The sequence below is a fragment of the Hibiscus syriacus genome, unplaced genomic scaffold, assembly GCF_006381635.1.
Source record: "Hibiscus syriacus cultivar Baekdansim isolate YM2019G1 unplaced genomic scaffold, ASM638163v2 tig00110569_pilon, whole genome shotgun sequence".
NCBI classification, from domain to species: Eukaryota; Viridiplantae; Streptophyta; class Magnoliopsida; order Malvales; family Malvaceae; genus Hibiscus; species Hibiscus syriacus.
The window spans coordinates 353,922-379,892 of NW_024062784.1; the positions used below are offsets into that span (position 1 = coordinate 353,922).

General features: G+C 33.9%; 3 protein-coding genes across 3 annotated transcripts; 1 reads left to right on the forward strand and 2 right to left on the reverse strand.

Annotated features, from left to right (window-relative positions):
- The first annotated feature begins 8,237 nt into the window (after positions 1-8,237).
- Positions 8,238-9,175, forward strand: LOC120132617 (RING-H2 finger protein ATL79-like). The gene has a single exon (XM_039149350.1). The coding sequence runs from the start codon at positions 8,238-8,240 to the stop codon at positions 9,024-9,026; it is 789 nt and encodes a 262-aa protein (XP_039005281.1). The 3' UTR covers positions 9,027-9,175.
- A 785-nt stretch (positions 9,176-9,960) lies between these two features.
- Positions 9,961-11,415, reverse strand: LOC120132482 (60S ribosomal protein L9). The gene is made up of 3 exons (XM_039149230.1): positions 11,002-11,415; positions 10,311-10,433; positions 9,961-10,184 (listed from the first exon to the last, which is right to left on the reverse strand). Exons 1-3 carry the CDS (start codon positions 11,374-11,376, stop codon positions 10,098-10,100), a joined length of 585 nt encoding a protein of 194 aa, XP_039005161.1. The 5' UTR covers positions 11,377-11,415; the 3' UTR covers positions 9,961-10,097.
- A 1,001-nt stretch (positions 11,416-12,416) lies between these two features.
- On the reverse strand, positions 12,417-19,284 carry LOC120132481 (nuclear pore complex protein NUP98A-like). Its single transcript, XM_039149228.1, has 14 exons — positions 18,943-19,284; positions 18,600-18,661; positions 17,704-18,009; positions 16,323-17,183; positions 16,014-16,241; positions 15,310-15,917; positions 14,719-14,797; positions 14,588-14,630; positions 14,237-14,375; positions 13,960-14,076; positions 13,664-13,841; positions 13,384-13,425; positions 12,539-13,200; positions 12,417-12,488 (listed from the first exon to the last, which is right to left on the reverse strand). Exons 2-13 carry the CDS (start codon positions 18,616-18,618, stop codon positions 12,542-12,544), a joined length of 3,279 nt encoding a protein of 1,092 aa, XP_039005159.1. The 5' UTR covers positions 18,619-18,661; positions 18,943-19,284; the 3' UTR covers positions 12,417-12,488; positions 12,539-12,541.
- Positions 19,285-25,971: the final 6,687 nt, after the last annotated feature.

The window sequence follows — 25,971 nt, forward strand, 5'->3', positions numbered from 1 at the left end:
ATTCGCAACGCGAATATCCAGATTCGCAACGCGATTTTGAAAAATGTGTTGCGAGAGTTTGAAAAACATGTTGTTGCAATAGTGAAAAAGTGTTGCGATAGTGAAAAATCCAAAATAAGTTTACATTTTAACTATTCCAAATTCACGTGAGTTTTAAACAATAAAGAATGTGTTGCGATAGTGTAAAAGATTCTCAAGCCATTTGTAAGATCTTAGTTTGAAACAATAAAGAATGTGTTGCGATAGTGTAAAAGATTTCAAAGTGTTTGCAATGCTCAATCCCACATAGTATTGGAAATACTATTGGGAATGGGTATTTAAGGCTTGGATTTCCCACTTCCTTGTTGAGTGGAAGAGAACAAGGGGGACTCTCGCGCACCGTCGCCACCACCGTCCCGTCCCGTCGTGGTCGTGGTCGTAGTAATATGTGTCTTCAACACGTCCGCGCGGATACTATCTTTTTATAGAAAATTCTTAAGAAATCGCAACGAATTTGGAAAACCGTGTTCCGATTTTGTATTATCGCGTTGCGATAGTCATAATCGCGTTGCGATAGTCAGAATCGCGTTGCGATTGTTGCGATTTACATATTCACATTGTGATTTTTTAAAATCGCAACGCGAATTTGGAAAATCGCAATGCGATAGTCAAAATCGAATTGCGAATCTGGAAACTGATTTGCGATACTGGAGATCGCGTTACGATTTAGAGATCGCATTGCGATTTTATTGGTCATTTTGGTAAATCGAAAAAAGTTAGTTAAGATCATATATTATAAGGCATTTTCGGTCACTGGAGGTTATTTTCTCTTTTATTTTTCTTACAAAACAAAATTACAGACACATATATGATGCAGAGGCTAATCGTGGGGCTACATCTTGTGCCATGCATGTAATGTTTTTGTTGGAAACATAACCCAGAATTGAATGATATTAATTTCAATATCAAAGTTCATAAATACAGTATGTGACAGATGTAAAATATACTATATGAATTTAGAAAATTAAATGGATTATGCATAATAATAATATTATTGTTTTTAATACCGACTATAATATAATGAATTATTTATATTATGAATTATTAGATTTTATATTTCGAACTTTAAAATTTTATTTTCGGATATTAGAGCATGCAATTCAAAGTTTCGAACATTTAAATTTATGTATATATTTTTTAAAATAATAATTTGAAAATGAAAAATAAAAAATCGGGTATTGGGTACCCGATTACCGGGTACCCTCAAAATCTGGGTCGGGACACGGGCCGAGAAATCACCAACCCGAAAGTTTCGGGTACCCGAATTTTCACACCCATACCTGCAACCCTATATGGGCGAGGAAGCCTCCAATAATCCAATCACTAGTTTTTAATTAAATTAATGGTAACTTAAACTAATTAAATAATTTAAACTAAGTATTATTAGTATTAATTAAATAATTTAAATTAATTAATGTTAACTTAAATATTTAATAATGCGGATTTTGATATAAAGTATTAATCAATGTAACAAACCAAACCAAACATTTGACTATACTTGGCATTAGGGGTGAATGTTCAATCGAGTCGAGTCGAAAAATTTTAAGTTATTCAAGTTGATGAGTCTCATTTTACAAATGGAAATTGACTTGAAATTTTTTAGAGTCGAGTCATTTTTTTGAGTTTTATTTAAATTTATTTGTAAATATTTATAATATTATAATATTATTTAATTATAATTTAAATAACTTTCTATAACTATATATATAATACAAATATATTTTTGTATATTTTTTTCATATTTGATATACATATATCATACAAAGTAGAAATACTCGACTTAAACTTAAAAATAAATCTACTAATTACTAAATTTTTAATTATTCGAGTTATATTTTACGACTCAATTTGAAATTAAATTTTTTGAGTCAAATAAATTTATAAAATTATAATTAAAAATCAATTTGAGTTGAAAAATCAATTTTTTAATCAAATTGAATTTTGTTAACTCTAATTCACATGTGGGTCAATTTTAAATAATTTTGCACTCACTATTAGTATGCATTTATTTGTCAATTGTCATGTCATGCTTTTACAATTATGACCGTGACGGCACGTTCAAACTTATTCCCTAAAATAATAATATTATTATAGCGGACACCTAATAAACAAATATCAATATAATTTTCAATTAATAAAATAAAAGAGCATTAAATAATAATTCAAAAATGATATTGTGAAAATAAAAATAAAGGTAAAACGCGTTAGAGGTTCTATACTTTTGAAAAAAAACTAACGTGATTTTCGTATTATTTTTTAATATGTCTCTCTAATTCAGAAAATAAATATAATATGATTATTTGACAAATCTTTTTTCATCATTAACTGTTACAGTGCTGATGTGGTAGCTCACAGTATTGACATGACAGTCCAAGGTGACAAATTAACATGGCGGATGACATGACAGATTAATTGAATTGATAATTTACACATGACAGATTGACTGTCACATCAACACAGTAGACTGCCACATCAGCACTGTGAACTTACACGCCAGTACTATAACGGTCCACGATGAAAAACGTTGATCAAAGGGTCACTTAAGTTTGTTTTATAAGTTGGAGGGTCGTATTGCGAGAAAAATAATACGATGACCATATTAATTTTTTTCTAAAATATAGAACATGTCTTTTTTGCTAAAAATAAATTAAATGGTTATTTTTATAATATATAATTTAAACTAATCTATTACAAAAATGAATATTAATAACTATAAAAAATAATTAAGAATAAGTGTGAAAGATTGTTATGATGTCCTAATTGGGGGCTTTGTAGTTGGATTACGACCGTATACTTAACAAAGCGACTCCGTAATAGCAACGAAGAGCATACTTTACCAACCAAATCGCTTGGAGGAGATATTAAACCAATTCTCTAATCAATTACTTCTTTTATTTCAGATTTGATTTACATCACAAATGAGTACATAAATTATATATTATTTTCTATTTAAGTATCTAAAATATTTTTTTATCAAAATAAGTACCTAAAATATTTTATGTCAAAATATTTACTTAAATTATTCAAACATTTTCATCTAAGGGGTTATTTGTTTACTTCAAAATAATTAAGCGCTGAATGATTTAAATACTGAATTATTCAAATACTGAATGATTTAGAGGCTCTGAATGAATTAGCTCTGAATGTGACATGTTGTTTGATAATGGTTTTGAATCATTCAGAATGTACTTCTGTGTTGAATCATTCAACATTGTTTTGCTGAATCAGTCAGCACTGCATCATTCAGAGGTGCGAAACAAACGCACTGAATGCTGAACGGTTCATCATTCAGCGCTGAATGATTCTATTAAGAGACAAACAAACAACCCCTAAGTTCTTAAAAAGTTGATATATAACATTAATTAAATAATACTTACGAATTTAGATGAAAAAAATCAATTACTTTAAGTATTATTTTAATAAAAAAATACTTTAGATATTTATTTTGACAAAAAAATAATTTCAAATACTTATTTTGATCAAAAAATATTTATATTTTAAATACTTAAAAAAACATACTTTAGATACTCATTTGTTGTATAAACCTTCAGATTTTCCACGGCATCTACATTACAATATTTTCCTTCCAAAACAAACAACACGAGATGTTTTAATAATTAATTAAAATATTATACTATATTTTAAGGGCGTAAATGAATTGAGTGTTTAGTTAATCATTCGTGAACTATTTTAATAAATGTTTGTTTATGTTTTAAATAAACAAGTATGAATAAAAAAAATTATGTTAATTTAATAAACGAGAATATAAATAGAGGTGTGTTCGGTTCGTTTATGTTCATGAATAAGTTCGTTTATCGATTCGTTCAATTATGTTCATGAACAAGCTTATTTATCTGGTTTTCCCTTTCCTTTTATTTTTTTATATTTTAAATATTAGTTAAGGTATGGACTAAATCGAACACATGATAAAAGTTAAAATTTAAACTATGAATTTTAAAGAGTTTGAACACTAGTGGCATAATATTATTATTTTTCTTTAGCTTGCGTATGAAAGGATAAATTTAAAAATTAAATATATAAACGAGCATGCCCATAAACGATAAATGAACACTTTTATGAACAATAAATAAATGAACACTAGCACTTCCAAAATTAAATAAACGAACACATACACAATATTAAAGTTTTAAACGAACACGAACTAAAATTGAACAGCTTAAAAAATAAATAAACAAACACGAATATAACTTTATTCGTTCAAACTCGATTCAATTACACCCAAGATCTTTAGAATAAACAAACATTCAAAACGTTTCAAGGAGTTGTACGGCGCTGTGCTTTCTTGAATGAATAAACGTTTTGAAATAAACATTTCATTTAAGTTTATATTTCATTTATTCGGTCTTAAGAAGTTGCTGGTGGTAAGATTCCTTTATTCATTCAAGAAAGCACAGCGCCGTACAACTCCTTGAAACCTAGAGCGCCCCTAATGGCCTAATCATAGGGGGGGAACTAAAGAAAGAAGTATTGGGTAATTTGCCCATTGTCCACATGTGTTGAATATATATAATATTATCCAATAACCCAAGCCCACGTATCCAACAAAGATCTAATTTTCTAATAACCTCAAAACTCTATGTCAATACAATGTAATTGAAGGGCACATGGTTAACAAACTAATTGGTTTGGGGCAATGGTCCTTAACTTCATTTGTCTATTCTTTTCAAGGGTATCATTACGGTTCTCTTAAAATACCCACCACTTGGTCAATACAAGGTTGGTCAAGGTTATGCCAATTTGGGCCTACCACTTTGTTGGACATCTTTACTATAGTTGGTCTCATTAGTTTGCTTTCTTTGGTAAGTTGTATTTGGACAGTTGAACCAATGCAATGCAAAAGCACATTAATACAAGTGTTTATGCAAGGTAAAAGAGGTCGTTGGCTTGCTTTTGACTAGTGAGAAACATGCAAAACACTACTCGGTTGCAATTGGAAAACAACCGAAGTGCTGAGTAGGCATATTGGCAATCACCACTACAATACCCAAACCGACGTTTGGAAATGGAAAGTCTAACCAACATCAAAGCTCAACCACCATTGCCGCTAGAGGAACGATGAGATCCAAATGGTACGCTACAATTGGAACATTTGAAAGGCCATCGGCCAAAAATATCATTTTTTTTACATTTTTAATGACTTCTAGTGTATTTTACCCTAGTTTTGCAAATGGTCGATACGTTTAGGGATGGCAACGGTTTGGGTTGGGTCGGGTTTTTTGTCAACCCGAGCCGAAAATATGTATCCTCCACCCGAACTCAACTCGAGCAAAAAATTATATATCCTCCATCCGACTTTGGCCCGACCCAAATTTTTAGAGTATAAATCCGACTTGACTCGGTATAAAATAAATACTTAATTAAAATAATAATATTTTAAAAAAGAAATTATATTATTACCCCTAAGATGGTTTGGATCAAAGTTTTTTCAACCTCCACCCGTCCTCTTAAAAAATCTGACCCGAATTAACCCAAACTCGATTATTTTAAAATTCAATCATATCAAATCGAATCAGAGCATAATCTGTTAATTTCAACTTAAATTGATGTTCCATCACTTTCTTGAAGCATAATCATCTTCCAATGGCAATGGCAATGGCATCTAGTTGTTGTTTTAAGTCCTCATGCGTCTGTCTTTTCTCGGATTCTGTCTAGCGTCTCTTCACCGATTAGGAGGCCCTAGAAAACCCTGTCAATTACCATCAAGCATTCATTTTCACAAAATACATTTAAACTCTAAAATTTTAATTATATAATATTTATATTCATTATTAATTTTTTTTTAAGTATATCTATATCCGATCTATTAATCGATTTATTTAGAGAGACAATAACGACTCTCCCAACCCAATTTACTTCATTCATACTATTTTTAGGCCTTTCCAAAGTTGCAAGGAAATAAAAAAAAAGAGTTATTGAGCTTTAAAGTAAATACTTGATGACTACGTCAAAGGTACATTGTTAACTTAACATCAACTAAGGGTAAGTATATATTTAGTACCTAAATTATTAGTTTGGTCCGTTTTAATATTTAAACTTTCAATGTTTATAAAACTATACCTAACGTTTAGTTTTTGTTTTATTTTAATATACTACCATTAAAAACTTAACGGACGAGCTGATGATGTGTAGCTCCGATGGACGGATGAGCAATCATAATGGTGGACCACGAGAGAATGATGAGTCGACCAACATAGTCCAGTTTCAGGCCCATTGAACAGTTAACGACGGAGATCCGAGGATGAAGAAATCGAATATCCCATCGTCGATTTGGAGAGATCAAAGTGTTTTCCGATGAAACGGAGACCAAAATTGTGTTCAGGAGTCGAAAATTTGTGGGTCAAAAAGTTTATGCTTCATCGACAGATGAATGCAATGACCGACAACTGTAGATGCGACAAAAACTAAATTGCGTAATTTATCCTATACATATTAAGAATCGATATTTTGAGAAGCTTCTGGTGGGCCTATCTATCCCAATTAGACATAAGTGGATCACATTTGTCTGAAAACCCAGGGTCCATCCATATAATAATTCCATTACAATGTTGACGCTTCATGTACTCTTCACTCTACATTATTCACTATCATCTATAGTTTATTTATTTATTTATTAAAATATAATCTTTTATATGAAATCGTAAATCTGATCTATCATTTATATATATATATTAAAGGATAGGATTAAATTATATTGTGTATAACTCTTTTAGTTTATATATTTTTTAATTAAATGAGAGAAATTAAAGGTCGATATTAAAAGTAGAGAATGAGAAAATATTTATTAGAAAAAATAAGAAGTTAATCTCAGTCTTTAATTTCACTCAATCGAACGATCTTAAAAAGGTATAAAATTATAGGAGTTTTACAAGTGACAGAGCCACAGCTTGGTGAGAGTGGGCATATGCCCACCCTGAAATCTGAATTTTCTTCGATTAGTTACTTATTTTATTGATGGTGTCCACCCTGAAATTTTTCTTGCCCACTCTAAAATATGAGTTTTTTTCGATTAGATACTTATTTTACGGACGATGCCCCTGAAATTTTATTTGTATTCATTCAGTTTAAAAATTTTATATTGTTAATATATGTGCCCATCATGAAAAATATTTATGGATACACCACTGAGTTTTGCACGGTATAAATGTATCTTAACCCTGTTTTAGATTACCTCATGGTATTTATCTTTAAACCCTAATACGACCAAAAAAACACCCCACTCACCCACTTCCTTTCACTTTGGTTTTAAAATAGAAACATTATCACAAATCAAAATGGCAAAGCAACCATTGTGCTATTCAATGATCTTATTTAAAGGTCATAGGCCTTTCATGGGGTCTACCCTTTGTCTAAAAGTTGATTGCAACCTAAATTTATCATGGGAAGTAATACTACCTACCATTGCAAAATAGATTATTAGTATTGATTGGATAATTAAACTGAGTTAATAAACTCATAATTATAATTTAATTTTTAAGATATTAACTCATTAAGTGTACAAATTTCGACCTTCTCTGTTTATAAATTCACCAATTTTTTATTAAGAAAAAATTAATTCTGGAATATAAATTCATTACGAGTTGATATTCATCTGTTTTTTTATTAATCTTGGGTAAATATATGTCATTATCTGTTCAAAGATAATTTTTAACCTTTCGACATTGAGCGCTCACACCAATGACATCTATAATGCTTGAACCCTGATTGTTAGAAATAATAATAATCTTTATCACAGAAATCACTTGATTCGTGCTAGATATTTATCTTTATATATCGACAAAATTATCAAATCTTTTAACCGTGAGCATTCGAAATAAATTTAAGATCTGAATTTATTAAGAACAAAATCTTAACCTAATGTGTATACATTATTCAACAAAAGCGACGTTTTTGTTTCAATCGTCGCTAATGCTATTAAGAGAGAGATTCATGCACAATACTACAAATTATTGGAGCCCATTGCCTTGCGCTTATTCCATACATTCTCGGAATCCCTTCATTTATCTGTATATGATTTGTTTCTATCACGTGGATTTTCATATTAAAATTTTAATATTTATTTTAAAAAAAATAATTATTTAATAATAGTTTAAGGACTATGATTAAAATAATAAATAAATGACAAGAAATTGTTAACTTTAATGCACGTATGCATTTCTTGATGCCCTGCTTGAATATATATGCCTATTAAAAACACATCCCCTCGTTTCATCTCAGACGCAATACTATTCTTCTCCCATAACCCCAAATTAGAAAGGAAAAGAAAAACCAAAATACGACCACCTCCGGCGCCGGCGGTTTCTTCCGGCGAACCACCGCTGACATCTTCAACTTCGAACTCCACGTGCAGTCCCCACGTTTGCAGGTGGCAGCCTTACACAAACTCAAACAATTTTCAAGATAATGTTGCTACGGTCTTAATCATTCTCTTCTGCGCTTTAATCTGCTCCGTGGTTCTTAACGCCACCATCCGCTGCTTCTTACGCGGCATTCTCGGCGGGGGTGAACACCACCCGTGGCGTTTCGGCGTCGGCAGACACCTTCCTCGTACCCAGCAGGAGCTCGGGGAGAGAAAGCCTGTCCCGGAGGCAGGCACATCGCGCCTGGTGGTGGTTCCAACAGTGGTTTACTCGGGTGGTATGAAGCTCGCCGGAGCGGAGGGTGGTGAACCGGAATGTGCTATTTGCCTGTCGGAGTTAGAGGAGGGCGATGGAATTCAAGTGTTGGCTAAATGTAAACATGCTTTCCATGTACAATGTATTAAGAGGTGGTTGGTTTCGAACTCCTCCTGTCCCACTTGCCATTGTAGTTGTCTTCCGCCGTCGCTGACACCGGAAGAAACTACTCATCAACGCATAGACGATGGCTCCCGGCGATGCCGGACCAGGAACCATAGCAAGATTTGGTTGCTCTTTTGTATACCGTACCTGATTAGCGTAATCCATTTGTTCTTCCGATTACCTTCCTGATCAAAATCTCCTACATAACTCGGGGATACCTGAGTTTCCACCAAAACAAAGAAACCGATTGTAAAAACACACACACACACAAACAAGTTGCCGGAACAGTAAACTAAAATATAGGAAACCCGAGTTGAGAGTGAAGTGAAGAAGATTAAATAAAGTTGCTCACATCTCTAATACTCAAACCCAAAACTTACTGTAATTCATTTATTATCTCTAATACTCAAACCCAAAACTTACTGTAATTCATTTATTATCGAGATCGTTTGATTCATACAAATTGCAACAATTCATTTATCACACAATTTCTTTATCACCGAGATTACTTGATTCATACTAATTGATGAAGTTTGAATGTGTAGTAAATAATTATTGAGCCATAAGAATTGGATGGAAACACAGCAAAGGCAATGAGGTAGCTGCTGCTGCTTTATGTTTTTTCCTCTTATAACTATGAATGATCATATTACAATTAAAATTAAATCTATAACTTAGCATGACATTTAATTTAAAATTTGTCTTTTTGAATTTTCACTGAATATTAATTATTATATCATTCATCTAAATGTTATTATTATATTATATATATTTTTTTGATAATATGGAATAAGTACAAGACAATATATATTCAAAGATAACTCTCAATCTACTAACACTGAAAGTGTACATCCCTGGTATCCATGGCGCTCAAATCCGGGTACTCAAGAATAACAACAATTCCTTTACCACGGAGAACCATTCGTGCAATAAATTAAGGCTGATCTCTACACGACTAAACCTCCATATTCAATGTCAAAATTTCTGGCAACAATAAGAATTTGCACAAAAGCTAATTGCCGATAATGAAATTCGTTGAGGCACAATTCTATTAACCAACACAAAACTTGAAATGAGAATCATAATTAGAGTACTAAAGATAAAACATATAACCAAAATCAAATAAAAATAACATCCTTGCACTCTGTAACAGCTGCAATCCATGGAAAAAGAAAAAACAACGCAACAACCTAAGTCCCAAGATATTACCACGACACAAAAATAAAGCTGCTCTATAACTATTACTCGAGGAGATGACAATCATTCCTCTTCGACGATCCTGCCCTTCTCACTAACATAGATACCGTCAAGGAACTTTCTAATATCCTTGTTCTTCACATGGCATTTCTGTTTAAAACGAAGGTAGGATGATAAGATTTTTAAAGCAATGTGTGAATCGATATATGGAAATCAAATTTGAAATACTTGCATAAGGCTTGTGAACTGAATGTTTTAAACATCCTAGGCAAGTACCTGGTTTATCAAAGCTGCGGACCGGGAAGCAAGTTCGATGTCATTGCCATCCAAAACAATCTCATCCTTAACCTTCTCGGATCTCACAATGGAAACCCCTTCCAACATATCCACCTTACGAACCTGAGGTTTACCGAACCGAAGATCAGCCAGAATTAAACGACATTGTATAAATAGAACAAAATAAACATCATCAACTCAATCATTCTTGCGTACAATGTAAAAGGAAGAAAAATATATAGCCTATGGGATATGGCTCAACACAACCAATATTGCTCACACGATGAAAACAGGTTGAGATTATGGGTTTGTTTTAGGATTTAGGAACAGATTTTCAAATGGATTAACAAGAGATAGTTCTCAGTGAATGTATCACTGTGAACAGAAAAGATTGCATAATGAGGATCTGTTAAATCATTACGCATAAAAGAACCACGTTCTTCTACTAGAATTGGTAGAAAGGAATTCATGATTTCAGCATATTTGTATACTAGACTAGGCAAACATTCAGCAATAAATTCATTGTAACCAAAGGCCATATCAAAATGAAGATTCATCGAACGGGTATTTTTCAGAAATAGAGATCGCACTACCAATTACTTGAATAATACAACCAACCGTAACAATCAAATTCAACAAAAGTATAAGCAGCAACATGTATAATGAAAGTGAGAGAGAGAGCGAGAGGGACCTTCTTCTCGCCAAGGAAGTTGCGGATCTCGATGGACTTGTTGCCGTTAGTGATGGAGGCGTTGATCGGAAAGTGAGCGTAGACGAACCTCATCTTGTAACGGTACCCCTTAGTGACTCCGGTGATGAGATTCTCGACGTGGCTGAGAGCCGTACGGATGGCGGCGCTGGTCTTCCTGGAGCCGAACCAGGCCTCTATCCTGAGCTTGCGCTTGCCGGTCTCTTCGTCCTTGATGAGATGGAAGTCGAGATTGAGGTGCTTGAAGTTGCGGGTGAGCTTGCCCCTTGGACCTTCAACCTCGATCATCTTGGCCTTAACCTTAATGCTAACCCCGTCGGGGATGTCCATGGTCTCGGAGGAAAGAATGGTCTTCATGTTGGCTTTCGAAGCTTCCCTTCGAGGAGAGGTGGAAGAGACCCCAAACCTAGCTGAGGCCTCTTATATAGCAATGAAGAATGATTACACGATACTGTCCAAGATACCTAATTCCGAGAACGCCCATAGATGGGCTGCTCTAGTTTGATGGGCCTCGTGGTTGAATTTTAAATTTGTGAGGTTTATTAGCCAATAATAAGTAATATTGTACAAAGTATTTAAATATTCAAGGCTTCTACGTTAAATGATGAATTTTCTGTTTATATGTTCGTTTTCTCTTTATTAAAACTACAAGCAGATTTGATGAAAAAATATTTCTATATTTTATTGAATCTTGTTGAGGTCATAACATTGAAATAAAACACAATATTAAGAGAAGGTGATAGTGATTAGAATCAAAGATCGATAGAGGAGTACCAACCAAGCCATCTTGCTGTTAAATAAATTATTGTTGTTTTTTTAGGTTTCGGATTCAAATATTAGAAATGTCAGGGCTGTGCATGTGAGCATTCCATATCAAATGGTTAAGAGTTATCAGGTTGGGTTTTTAAAAAAAATCCGAGTTCGGGTCAGATTAGGTTCGGGTTTAGGGTGAAATAATACTCAACCCAACCCAAAATTTGTAATTTTATCTTATTTAGGATAATTACAACAATACTCCTCGATATATTATTTTTTTCGATTAATTCTTCATTTTTATTGAATAAAAATATGTTTTTAATAAATATATTATTTCGAATCGGATCGGACTGAATTCAAATTTTATCTTAAAAAATCAGGTGGAATGTGTATATTTTTCGGATCGAGTGGAAGATATATGATTTTTGAATCAGGCCGGGTGGACCGAAATTCCGATCGGACCTAACCCGGACCCATTCCTAATATAAACATAGTTTAATAATCTCTAATATTCTTTACCTTTATATATATATTATTCTGGAATCAATTGATCGATCTAATTAAAGAAAATTGACATTACTATTTCATGTGTCATATACATGAGAAAGAAAATTACAACAATACAAATACAAAATACGAATACTCAACACACAACAGTCGGGTGGGTTACCCGGAACAATTTGGCAAATTCCTGTACAATTCATATCAACCCTTCATGGAGATGGTGGCCATCCGTAAAGCTAATGTAATCCGGAACAGGTCTCATTTACAAGTGATCTTTATCGTCGTCTTCCAATTTGTACGAGCTGAAGTGATTGACCTTGAACTTCCATTCTCCTTTGATGGGATCGAACGACAGAAACTCAGCTCCTTGCTCCTCCGCCTTCCTCTTGAGCATGTTCTTGTATCTCTCGACTCGGATGCCTTCTGTATATTGCTCTGAGGTCTTTTTATCGAAGCATTTGATGTTGAGAAGTGTTACCTCCGCGGGTTTATTAAGTCCTTGTCCGACAGGAGGTTTCTTGCAGTCGTCCAGGTAAACGATCACCTCACGGTTGTTGAACTGGACAAGAGACTCTAGATCAAGACGTCTCACATCCGTCTCGCCCAGGAATTTGATGCTCCCGTAACCGTGCCGCCCAACCACAAAGTCCTTCACACGGCGACAGTACCCTGGTTCAGCCCTTTCCTTAGCTGCCAGTTCTTGGATTCGAGGTTCTGTAAAGTAGTCAGACCGGCGGAGCTTTGGCATTAGAGCCTCGATGTCATCCCCATGCTCATAGGCAATAGCCGCCTCACCAGCTCTGTGGCCACCGATCCTCTTGTACGAGTCCTCTTTCTCGGCAGAATGATCATCCTGGACTACGTTAGCCTTTTGGTTACCTTTAACAGGATGCTTCACGTGATCATTTTCAGCAGGATTTTCTACAATGATCATACCAATGCAATTTTCATGAATTAGAAATAGTTACAAGATAAATCCTCATAATGACAAAGGGAGAACTTTAAGACCGATGCAATTTTCAAATCACAAGAACATAAATTTCATAAAATGGCACAATACAAAATCGAAGGCGATTACAATTTCAGGTAAAAGATACTACTCACCATCTTTATCCTCAGCTTTGGAGCCATCATCAGAAATTTTGCCTACATGAAAAGGAGGCTCCAAAGAGTCAGCCACAAGCAGTCAAAAATTAACTAAACCGATCATGAAATGAATTACACACAAATTCACAAATCCGAAAACAAAATCACTGCATTTTCTCAATGCAATAAGTAATATGATTCAAAGCAATAAACTGTCACCCCTGTTTATAGGCTTCTCTTCTAATCTAATTCACCTGGTCCAGAAAAGGAAATGTAGACGAGCATGAAAGAATCTTACCATTCTCATGCACTGGAGAGGATGCATCCTTCAATGGCGATCCCTTCTCTGCAGAGGCTCTGGAAGGCCAATTTGCTATAGGACGAATGACTAGAGACCTTGGGTTTTCCCTAGGAAAAATTATAGCATCAGCCTTAGGCACGCTGGGTGTCTCTTCATCATCACTGAAAAACGGAACCTACATATATCAGAACAAAGAAAACAAAAACTTGTTAGAACTTTAACCCCATACGGTGAGCAATGAAATAACGTTTTAAATAATATCAGAGTTGCTACTTTCATGGGGGCATCCTCACCTTCGGACTGTCCTTATCAGTTCGATATTTCCTTGCAGGCAACCTGATCCGCCTTTGCGAAAGATATCGAGAAGTCAATAAGGAGGATATTCTAATAGGTGCAGGTTTGTCCACAACCTGATAATTCCATTAGCAGTCAAAACAACACACCATTATATTTTAATTTACGCAAAAATCATAGGCAATACTAACTACTAGCATGGAAACAGATAAATATCTAAAACAAGTAAAAAGCAGCAGTTCAATCTTGAAGCATCAGTAGCTAAGATCATATTACAGGCATGCTAGAAATTCCATATTGAACAGATGGGGCAGCCCCAGTCCGACCAATTGACATTTGCGGCATAGCAGGGAGTGTCCCGTAGGGGTTTGTAATAGTCGAGGGTTGAGCTACAGCAGCACTCTGTGTAGCAGCCCTGTCAAATAGAAGCACTCAGGATTGCGCTCCAAAATATAATCATTCAACTATTTGGATAAACAAGGACTTATTCTGGCATTTTTTGCATTTACGTGCACAAAAGTACAAGAAAAATTTATACTAGTAACAAATATGCATATGTTTGTAGACATATATAAGAATGTGTATAAAGCCGCTCAAAAAAAAAAAACCAAAGGATATAAAACATACGACAGGCCAATATTACTCTGACCAAAAATGCTCGATCCACCACCTATAAATCCAGCAACATCACTAATGTCAGCTCTATCAATGAAAGTTTAAACAATCAATGATAACATCTGAGATAAAACCTCTACTACCTGACTGCGTCTGACCAAAATTGCTGAAGCTGAAAGCACCACTGGTCTGAGCTGGCTGAAAAGGTGAAGAAAAAGAGGGCTGCACAAGAAGCCAAACTCCAAATTCAAATGCAGAAAGAGTTTCAAAGGAAGCATGTTTTACAAAAAAAAGACTTGTGCATTACTTAGAGAGAATAGTTACAAATTACAACTAGCAAAATCACTCAAATCATAAAGCTAGGCATGAGTTTTTTCCATAAAATATTTGAAACATATTTCAACGAGGACTCGTGACATTTAACTTAATCAGTACCCATGACCCCTGATCATTAGATATAAGAAAAACTACCCTCATAAAATAGCAATTATGATTCTTTATCGAACAAAAAGAAAGGCATCTAAATCCGACAAGTTAAAAAACTCTTATTTGGGTCTTTACTATTTGCATAATACCGAAGCAAATATTTGGGTCCTTCTAGCAACTAAATGAGACATCTCGCAATACTAAAGCAACAAACATTTTAGCCTCATTTTACAAACCAAATAACACGAACAAAGAATATAAACTTAATGAAAATAAGAATGAATGTAATGATTTCACAAGCAACTTACAGTTGTTTGGCCAAAGGGAGCTGGGCTGCTAGAAGAAGCCAAAGAGGGATAGCTTGAAAACATATTCCCACTAAACGCATTGGAAGGAATGTTGAAAATGCTTGTTTGACCAAAATTAGTAGTATTCTGTCCAAATGTAGAGGTCGCCTGCCCAAAATTGTTGCCTGTCTGTCCAATTGCAGGGGTAGAACTGAACAGGGGGGATGTCTGACTGCCGCCAAAATTTAAACCAGTAGCAAATGTAGACGCTGTTGCCGTAGCTACACCAGTACCAAAAATGGATGGTGAAGTTGAAAATGAAGGAGACGAACCAAAAAGAGATGAACCAGTTCCAAATGTAGGAGTTGAAGATGAACCAAATATTGAAGTTGTCATAGACGAAGTTGGGCCAAAAAGGCTTGATGATGTTGATTGAAAAGGATTTGACGTAGTAGCCAAGGTTGTAAAACCCGTACTATTGAAGGATGGAGATTTTAGACTAAATGGATTGGTACTTGTGCTGGAAAAAGGATTTGCAGATGTCTGACCAAATGTTGAAGATGAGCCAAAAGGATTTGAAGGTGTAGTTGACACACCAAAGCCAATCCCTGCAGCTGGATTAGGTCCACCTGTAATTCCAAATTCATGTATCAAGGTAGCCAGTGTCAGTTTAAGAAAATAAGAAATTTTCACTCTCCCAAGTTTCATAAAATTTAGAAAGGTACCTTTATCTCCTGACTGATAATCCTCCCATCTCAATTCCTCGTGACTTTTATCTTTGTAAACAGGCATCACTGATATTGACTCCAACTTTCCATCTGGCTGTGTGCCACTCCCGCCATCTGCTTCAGTAGTAGGAGTGTAAGGAGCTACTCGACTTCCCCCACGTTGACCCCCAAAAGTTGACTGGCCAAAGCTAGTGCTTCCAAAGGCTGGTGCAGAAGATTGACTTCCTATATGAGAGTTCAAAAGAATTTAATTACATATATGTATTTTCAAATTTCATAATTAATCATGTAGACTTTATTACTCACCAAAAGGAGAACTCTGGGCTCCAAAAGCAGTGGTTCCAAAAGGACTACTACCAAATGCTGGTGTTGACTGGCCAAAAGCTGGGCTAGACCCAAAGCTGAATGAAGGAGTAGAAGATGCTCCAAAAGCAGGTGTGCTTGGTGCTCCAAAAGTGCCTCCAGTTCCAAAGACTGAGGTATTAGGCGTACCAAATGCAGTTCCACTTCTCCCAAATGATGGACTTCCAGTTGAACCAAAGGCTGGGGTGCTTGTAGCACCAAAGGAAGGGGTGCTTGTGGAACCAAAGGCAGGGGTGCTCGAGGAACCAAAGGCAGGGGTGCTCGAGGAACCAAAGGCAGGGGTGCTTGTGGCACCAAAGCTACCAAATGCAGGCGTTGACTGGCCAAATGCTGACCCAAAGCTGAATGATGGAGTTGAAGATGCTCCAAAAGCAGGAGTGCTGGAAGTGCCAAAAGCTGGTGTGCTTGACGCTCCAAATGTACCTCCTGTTCCAAACACCGGGGCATTAGAGACACCAAATGCAGGAGTTCTCGTGGCACCAAAGGCAGGGGTACTCGTGGCACCAAAGGCAGGGGTACTCGTGGCACCAAATGCAGGGGTGCTGGTGGCACCAAAAGCAGGGGTGCTCGTGGTACCGAAAGCAGGGGTGCTGGTGGCACCGAAAGCAGGGGTGCTGGTGGCACCGAAAGCAGGGGTGCTGGTGGCGCCGAATGCAGACTGAGTTGAACCAAAAGGCACAGAGGAACCAAATATGCTACTTCCAAATGCAGGTTGTGATTGTTGTGTCGTGCTTCCAAAAGGACTTGATTGAGTAGTAGTTGACCCAAAGCCGAACATAGGCTTCTGACCAAAAACAGACGATGCTATCCACAAGAAAGGTCATCAGTTCAAAACTGAGGAAAATTAACCAGCTTACCCAAAAGCTAATGACTAAGAAGTCAACACAAGAATATAATTAAAAGCAAATTACCAAAAATTAGCAAATTAGATGCATACGAGAAACAACATGAGCTCCTTCTGCAAAAGAGAGCTCTCATTGAAGATCATATTTAGGTGCTCACTGAATAATGAAATAAACAAGAGTTCCTTACAAATGAAACAATAATTCTTTCATTTCCTCAAAATAAAGTGTAACTAACGGTAACATGAATATGTCTATATAGGCATGCATGATTACGGGTAAGCATAACAGCTCAATGATCTACACATGTGTGGTATTGGAACACTGGGAATAAAGCATCACAAATATTAAAAGACTAAAAGACATTCAAAATTTAAAATCATAATCTCTAATATATTTAACTACAACAGAAAGAATAATAATTGAAGGTGAACTGAATTATAATACCATAAAAGAAAACAAAAAAACACAGAAACGCTTACCACCAAAAGATGATGATGAACTGCCAAATGCTGGAGTAGAAGAAGATCCAAAAGCTGGCATGGAACTTCCAAAAACTGAAGATGATGAGGCACCGAAGGCAGTTGTTGAGGAAAAGGGAGAAGAAGATTGGGCAGCACCAAACACTCCAGTAGAAGTACCCCCAAATATTGAACCGGCTGTTTGAGATCCAAAAGGGGTAACACTACCAAAGGAAGGATTAGGAGCAAATGGATTGCTATTTGTGTTGTTGGTCTGGCCAAAAACAGATTGGGAAGCAAATGGGCTACTTGATGATTGCCCAAAAGCTGTTTAAAGCATTGCTAATTTAATTAAATTTTCCAAAAAAGGTCAGAAGTAATAACAAATTTATTCTCAAAAAGGTTAACATATAGATTAGAGATAAAAGCAAAATTTAATCATTAATGAATAAAATACAAGCATATATATCATAAACAAATCATGAAAGTCGATCAATAACAAGCACAAGGACTTGGCTAGTAATTAAAACAATATAACTAACAACTGATCAAGAAGCTAAACAACCTACTAAATAGTTAACAGGCAAGATCGTGCTATAGGATAGACTTTTTTCCCAATAAAATACAACATAGAAACAGGAAATAGATCAATAATAAAAAAAATTACCTTAAGAGAGATACTGTAAACAGTTAACAATAATCAGTGTTTATCACGGATTCACGGCATACAACATAGAAACCTAACTCGGAGTTCCAAAGTACAATACGAAGTAACAAGCCACAAACACCTAGAATTAATAAAGAATGGAAACTAAATATAAAATCATCAAAAGATCAGCTCAGAGAATCAAATCAAAATAAGATTTCTAGTACATTTCTACCGGATTTAATAAAACGTAAGATAAAAATAAACTTACGGCTCGTTGAACCAAACATCTTCGTTTTCTATTGTTCTTTCACTCCACAGTCGTCCTTGATTCTCAAAGAGAGAAAAAACAAAACAAGAAGCAAATTAAGCAAACAAAAAAACTTCAATAAGTAATAAATCAATAAGCTAAACAGAATCCATGCGAAATTTGAATCAACTTAGTAAAAGTAGATTAAATGTGGTAAACATGAAGCGATGAGCCAAACTCCCGATCCATCTTTCAGCTGAATTTCAACCTATGTTTCTCCATTTTTCCTTCCGATGAATTTATTTAACACTACAAATAAACAATGAAAAAAATACAGTGAAGCAAAGAGAAATAGGTATATTACCAAGGTGTTCGATGCTTCAACGAATCGCGGGCGAAGCCTTAGCTAAGATAAGCACTTCCAGAAACCTACCAAGAGAAAAATGGAAACAATAAGCAGCGTTGTGAGATTGAGCAGTGTAGCAGTGGGAGTGGGATAGGAACGATAACCAAAGAGAGACAGTTTTTGGAGAGAAAACGAAGGCTTTTGGGGGATCGATCTGAATCGGGAGATTGAGAGAGAGAGACAGAGACTTAGAGCCCCGAATTAGAAAGGGTGCTGGAGGGGCGGGGAGAGCCCCGAATAGAGCGACGAAGGGGCGGGGGTTCGTAGGGTCGGGTGATTCGCGTAGCGTTGTTTTTAAGTCGGGATGGATAGTTATTTCTTAGCGTAGCGTTTTTCGGATTTTGGTCGCTATAAGTTTAGCTGCAATTAAGGATAAATTACGTGTTTAGTAGCTAAACTTTTTATTTTCTTAAAATCATATTTAAAATTTAGTTTTTATTTTATTTTAATACCCATGTTCAAAATTTAACGTTAAATTTTTAAAAAATTAAAAGTTTAGGTACTAAAATAGACCAAAATTGATAGTTTAGGTATTAAATGTGTTAAATTTTAAGCAGTGAGGTATTAAAATGAAACTAAACTAAACATTAAGTATGATTTTAAAAAAAAAATTAAAAGTTTAAGTACTAAAATATATCAAAACTAATGATTTAGACACTTACCCTAAAATTAATTATACGATAAATATACTTGTCTTGTAAGTTAAGTTTAATATGAATTCTTTTTGAAAAACTAGATATTTATAATATCATTAGACCTTGAGTGAGTATTTATCGAGTTTTGATCGAGTCGATCTCTAGTAACTCACGATCGATCTCTAGTAGCTAGTGATCCATCAACTAACACTTGAGTAGGGAAAAAAACTCAAAAATTGGATGAAAAAAATTAAAATTTTAAAATTGGATGACAAAAAAATAAAAGCAAAGTTAGGTGACTAAATGCATAATTTACGCAGTTATATTAATATTTAAGGTTAATTTCACTAGTTGTTGTTGTACTGAACCCTAAATTATAAATAAGTTTTCAAACCTCAGTTCGTTTTAATTTAACCATCAAAGTATCATTATCAATTAGATAATTCAGTCAACCTATCTAACAATTTAGGCACGAACTAAAATTTAAAAGCACTACATGGACAGTCAAATTATCCATACAATAAACACAGTTCGAATTAGCATCTAAAAATCAAAATTGATGATTAGATTGATTATCAGCCATAAGTCAAATACCATACAAACATGTATCAAGATCTACATTCGGGATTTCTAATGAATTTCTACGTAAAATAAACACATCAAGTTCGAATTAGCATCTAAAACTCAAAATTGATGATTAGATTTAGCATCTAAAACTCGAAAATGACGATTAGATTGATCATCAACCATAAGTCGAACACGATACAAACATGTATCAAGATCTACATTCGGTATTTCTAATGAATTTATGCGTACAATAAACACTTCAAGTTCGAATTAGCATCTAAAACTCGAAATTAACGATTAGATTGATCATCAACCATAAGTCGAACACGATACAAACATGTATCAAGATCTACATTCGGTATTTCTAATGAATTTATGTGTACAATAAACACTTCAAGTTTGAATTAGCATCTAAAACTCGAAATTGACGATTAGATTGATCATCAACCATAAGTCGAACACGATACAAACATGTATCAAGATCTACATTCGGTATTTCTAATGAATTTATGCGTACAATAAACACTTCAAGTTCGAATTAGCATCTAAAACTCGAAATTGATGATTAGATTGATCATCAACCATAAGTTGAACACGATACAAACATGTATCAAGATCTACATTCGGTATTTCTAATGAATTTATGCGTACAATAAACACTTCAAGTTCGAATTAGCATCTAAAACTCGAAATTGATGATTAGATTGATCATCAACCATAAGTTGAACACGATACAAACATGTATCAAGATCTACATTCGGGATTTCTAATGAATTTCTTACTCTTGTGGAGTGAAATGGTAAAATGGGGGCAACAAGTACTGGTAAATATTGATACAGATAACAAAGTAGGTAACTACATCTAAACGAGTATTACTTTCTTTTTCGGTTCGAGAACGGGTGGATCGACGTCGATTCCCATGTTAGCAGCCGTCCCGGCTATAATTCTCATAGCCGATTCGATGGTCGTTCAATTCAAATCGGGTAGCATTTCAGTAGCGATAGCACGTAATTGATCGATCATGATCTTCCCCACTTTCTCTTGTTGCGGGTCTTTGGAACCTTTCTCCACTCCTACAACATTGCATTGTTATTCAAAGAATGGTAAATATGCTCATTTCTATGCACAACTTACTCATGCATGTAATCGGCTACGAGCTCCAGCAGTGACCATCTCGGGACAAGGTTGCTAAACTTTTGCTCATCTTGATCGAGCATCGGATACCTAAGACAATCAACCAAAATCTACCATGTTTGTATGACTGAAAACTTGTAAATTAATCTAAAAGTGATGGTCGAACAAGACGGAGATTGAGGATATATCCATTAACGAGGATGCACAGAAAGCCAACAGTGTATTAGACTTATAGTGCATATCAATACGCAACGATGAAGGGAACACGGTTTACTTTAGGGGACAAATTGATGATATCTACAAGAGGCATCATCCCCAAGCAAATCATCTTTATACAAACAGAAAAGAAGAGTCCAGCAAATGGCACAAAATATTTATGATTCCGACATGCAAACAAAACTAGCTGCAAACAATCAAGGAGTGAAACATGAATGTTATCATAGTGACAACCTATGTTACTCGGACTTGACTGGGAGCGCCAGAAACGGGTATGTGTCCTACAAGAGTCGGTTTAATAAGTTTCGAGTTTTTTCTCCATGTATTTCGAGTTTTGGAGAGTATATCTCCGTACCCACGTCTAAAAGTGTGTCGGAGAGATTAACAAGGGTATGGCTTAAGAAAAATGAAGAGTCGGAGTAACATAGACGACAACGGACATATGCACGTTTGAACTATTCATTGTGCATACAACATCTCTGTTGCTATCAAAAACATTAACTGATATGATATATATGTATATATACACACTCAAAAGTACATATATAAGAAAAGAAAATCATTCTTTCTACCCATTTGCAACAAATTAAGCTTTGGCCAGCGGTTTTTTGGTTTAAATACTTTTTACATCCCTTCAATTTCAAAATTGAACAAATTAGATCCAAAACCCTCCATTTTCAATTTCAAATTGATGGCTTAACAGTTAGGCTTTGACCATCATTTGATTCATATTTATATTTATGGTAAATTAAGCGTTTAGTATCTAAACTATCAATTTTAGTCCTTTCGAGTACCTAAACTTTTAATATTTTCAAAACCATACCTAAATTTTAGTTTTTGTTTCATTTTAGTACCCCTACTCAAAATTTTTTGTTAATTTTTGGATTTTTTTGAAATTTTAGGTATTAAAACAGACCAAAACCGATAGTTTAGGTACTAAACGCGCTAAGTTTTTAACGGTGGGTACTAAAATGAAACAAAAACTAAACATTAGGTATGATTTCAAAAAATTTGAAAGTTTAAATACTAAAACGGATCAAAATTAATAATCTACGCACTAAATGCGTAGTATACCCTTATATTTACCCCTGACGTTTCATCCTGGCACTGTCCCGGGCTGAGGATAAATTATCGTGCAATCATCGCCAACAACTTACTACAAATACGCGCGCACGCACACACACACATATATATATAATTCCAACCACTTAAAGCACAAACTAGCTACAATTACTTTAATTTCACTACTTTACCTTGAACAAAAACTTAAATTCAAACATAACAAATGAAGAAAAGCCAATGCTAAACCAGAAGGCATGGAATTATCCCCAACCTAAGAGCAAAAATCCCATCATGTTCAAAGAAGATACTAAGAAGAGTTACAAAATGATCTCTCAACTATAGGGCGTTGTTTTGTTGAGTCCTTCGATTATTAAAAGTTACGAAATGATCATCCAATTAGTCATATGTTCCAAACTTTTCCTTTAAAAAAAAATTAGAGATCCTCTGAGTTTGACATTAACATGCTAACTATGATGTGATAGTCTTTTGAGATTCTATGATCAAATTTTATTATATCTCAGTCAACAAATTAGTGTCCAACTCAATCTGTAGTCAGATTTTTAACGAAAATGACGATTTTTGAATATATAAATAGCCGAGTGACCAATTTATAACTTTTGTGGTGACTCAACAAAGCAACATCCTATAATCTTATGATTGTTTTGTAACTTTGAATAGTCAAGGAATTCAACGAAATATCACCCTATAGTTGGGGACCATTTGTGTACTTTACCTTTTTTTATTTAAGGTCAAATATGGTAAACCATGCGTAAAAGCATGCTAAAATAGTTTTTTTTTTAATAATTTGAAGTCAAATTTGTCGAAAGTTGAACTTTCATTTTCCGTTTTAACACCAAATTAATCAACCAATAATAAGTCATACTGACCAAGTTAAACCTTAATTTGTACCCGTCTAATTAGTTCAAATATCTAATATAAAATTATACTATATTTTATATTTAAAATTTAAAATTAATATAAAATTATGATTTTTTATAACTAGCGGTATTTAATTTATTGATTGATTAATTGGATCGAGTAATGCAGTGGCAAGAGTGACCCTCTCACCCAATTTATTCAATTCACAACTGTCAGGATTTGAATCTTCTACATTGCTTAAGGAATCTAGTACCTCGTCCCACTAGACCAACTGGGTGTTGATATAAAAATATAATTATTATTCAATATATTATAAGTGAAAAAAAATCTCACAAGTAATGTTCAGAAATAATATTATGTGAAAAGCTATTTTTTGTACATATATTTTTATATATATTTTTTTAATTTTTTCACAAATTTTAAATAATTTTTAAATAATTTTTTCAAAAAAAAATCTGAATAATTCAAATAATTAAAGAGTTTGACAAAGACTTGGTCAATGTTATTAGGATTTCTAACATTAACAGCAGCGTACTGTTCCTTTTTCAACTTTCTTTTAATAAATACTGGATAATTTTCAACGTTTTTTTAAATACATTTTTCCATTCAAATTTTCAAATGTCCATGTTGATAAAATAAATTAAATTTCAATTAAAATAATAATTAAATTCATTGTCCTAACAAATGTTAAGACGAATGTCATGATAAATATTAAATTCATTTTTTCTTAACAAATGCTATATTTATTCATTTTAGGAATATTTTACAAACACTTTATATTATTTTAACTTTTTTTAAAATAAAATATTTTTCCACCAATGATACAATAAATAATCATCCATAAATTTAAGGTTTGATTTTAAAATAAGTGTCCAAACTATAGTGTTTTTCACGAATAGGCGTCTAAATTATTTTATGAATGATATATATGCTTAACGTTACCACTTTAAGTTATTGAACTGTAAACACCATTAATTTCATTCGTTTAAGTGATACGTGACACATTCTGAAAATTATAAAAATTTTATCTAAAATTATATTTAGAAAAACAACAATTTTGAAATAGCCCCAAAAATTTGAAAACATTCATTTCAACAACCATGTGAAATCACGACTGATTAACGATCAATCAACTTTTTGTACCCGTGAACCATAAGATGAAAATTATGATGTTACACGATTCTAAAGGTTAACAATAACAAATATGATGACACATGACTAAAATGATGACAGAGAATACGTCGGCAACAATGATTGTGGCCAAAAAGGCGACGATTGTGAGTTAGGGTTAAAGATTTGAGATTTTTAAGATTTACTTTTATTGGTTTTTTAAAAAAAATATATTTTTTTAATAAATATAATAATGTTTTTTAAAAAAAAATTCAGAATTTCCAGAATATGACATGTGTCACTTAATAAAGAAAACTAACGACAGTTACGACAAGGACATTTAAAAGTTGTAACGTTAGACACCTAGATCACTCAAAAAATAGTTTAAGCACTTATTCGTGAAAAACGAAATAATTTGTACACTTATTTTATAATTAGGGTAAGTTATGAATTTAGTACCTAAAGTATCTATTTTGATATGTTTTAGTACTTATATTTTTAATTTTTTCAAAATCATACTTAAAGTTTAACTTTTGCTTCATTTTAGTACCATTGTTCAAAATTTAACATTAAATTTAAAAAAATATAAAAATTTAAGTACTAAAATGGATCAAAATTTATAATTTAGATACTGAATAGTTAATTTTGTAACAGTAAACTAATAAAATAAAACAAAAACTAATAATTAAATATAATTTTAAAAAGTTAAAAATGTAGATCTAAAAATTACATTTAAAAAGTATAGTAAAAGCGAGTATGAGACCTTAGAAAAGAATTCAAAATAAAAGTAAGTGAAAAAATAGTCAGCAAACGTGAAAAACGAGAAAACGCGGCGACGAAAATGAGAAATCTCGTCGCTATAAAGAACCGTACAAGTTACAAGAAATGTGCCACTGCTCTTAACCCACCAACAAAGAATCGGCATCAGGAGACAAACGGGTACCCTAAACCTACCCATTCCACCAACCAGGAAGCATTTGTTAAGGAACCCCTTTTGTTCAATCATTTGTACCCATTTTTTGGCCATTCAGAACCCATCATTTGCTGGTTACTTTCCCCTTTGGCTTTAGCAGATTTTGGAAGCGTTTTTGTCGGGAACATGGTTTAAAAATTGCAGAAACGTAGATGAACATGAGTAATATTATGTGAGGATTTGTCAGTTTTTAATTTAATTTCCCTGATTTTTCTCAAAATCCTTATCCGTAATCTATTCGGCGCCTTGCTGTCTTTGTTTCCCTCGGTATTCGAATCGTTTCTTCCTTTCTCTTAATCCCCTTTCAAATTAAAATCTGTGGGAGGTTTTGGTCTGGTTTTAGGGTTATTTTTATTTTTTTTTCCTTTCATTTTTTTTGAACAAATCCTCATCGGATTACTGCGCTTAAAG

Coding starts and splice junctions, on each gene's coding strand:
- LOC120132617 (XM_039149350.1), top strand. CDS start 8,238: ATGCCTATTAAAAACACATCCCCTCGTTTCATCTCAGACGCAATACTA.
- LOC120132481 (XM_039149228.1), bottom strand. Junction 16,242..16,322: donor AGCCCAGAGTTCTCCTTTTG/GTGAGTAATAAA, acceptor ACTCTCATATAG/GAAGTCAATCTTCTGCACCA. Junction 14,077..14,236: donor ATGGAATTTCTAGCATGCCT/GTAATATGATCT, acceptor TGGAATTATCAG/GTTGTGGACAAACCTGCACC.
- LOC120132482 (XM_039149230.1), bottom strand. CDS start 11,376: ATGAAGACCATTCTTTCCTCCGAGACCATGGACATCCCCGACGGGGTT. Junction 10,434..11,001: donor ACTTCCTTGGCGAGAAGAAG/GTCCCTCTCGCT, acceptor GGTAAACCTCAG/GTTCGTAAGGTGGATATGTT. Junction 10,185..10,310: donor CCGCAGCTTTGATAAACCAG/GTACTTGCCTAG, acceptor CGTTTTAAACAG/AAATGCCATGTGAAGAACAA.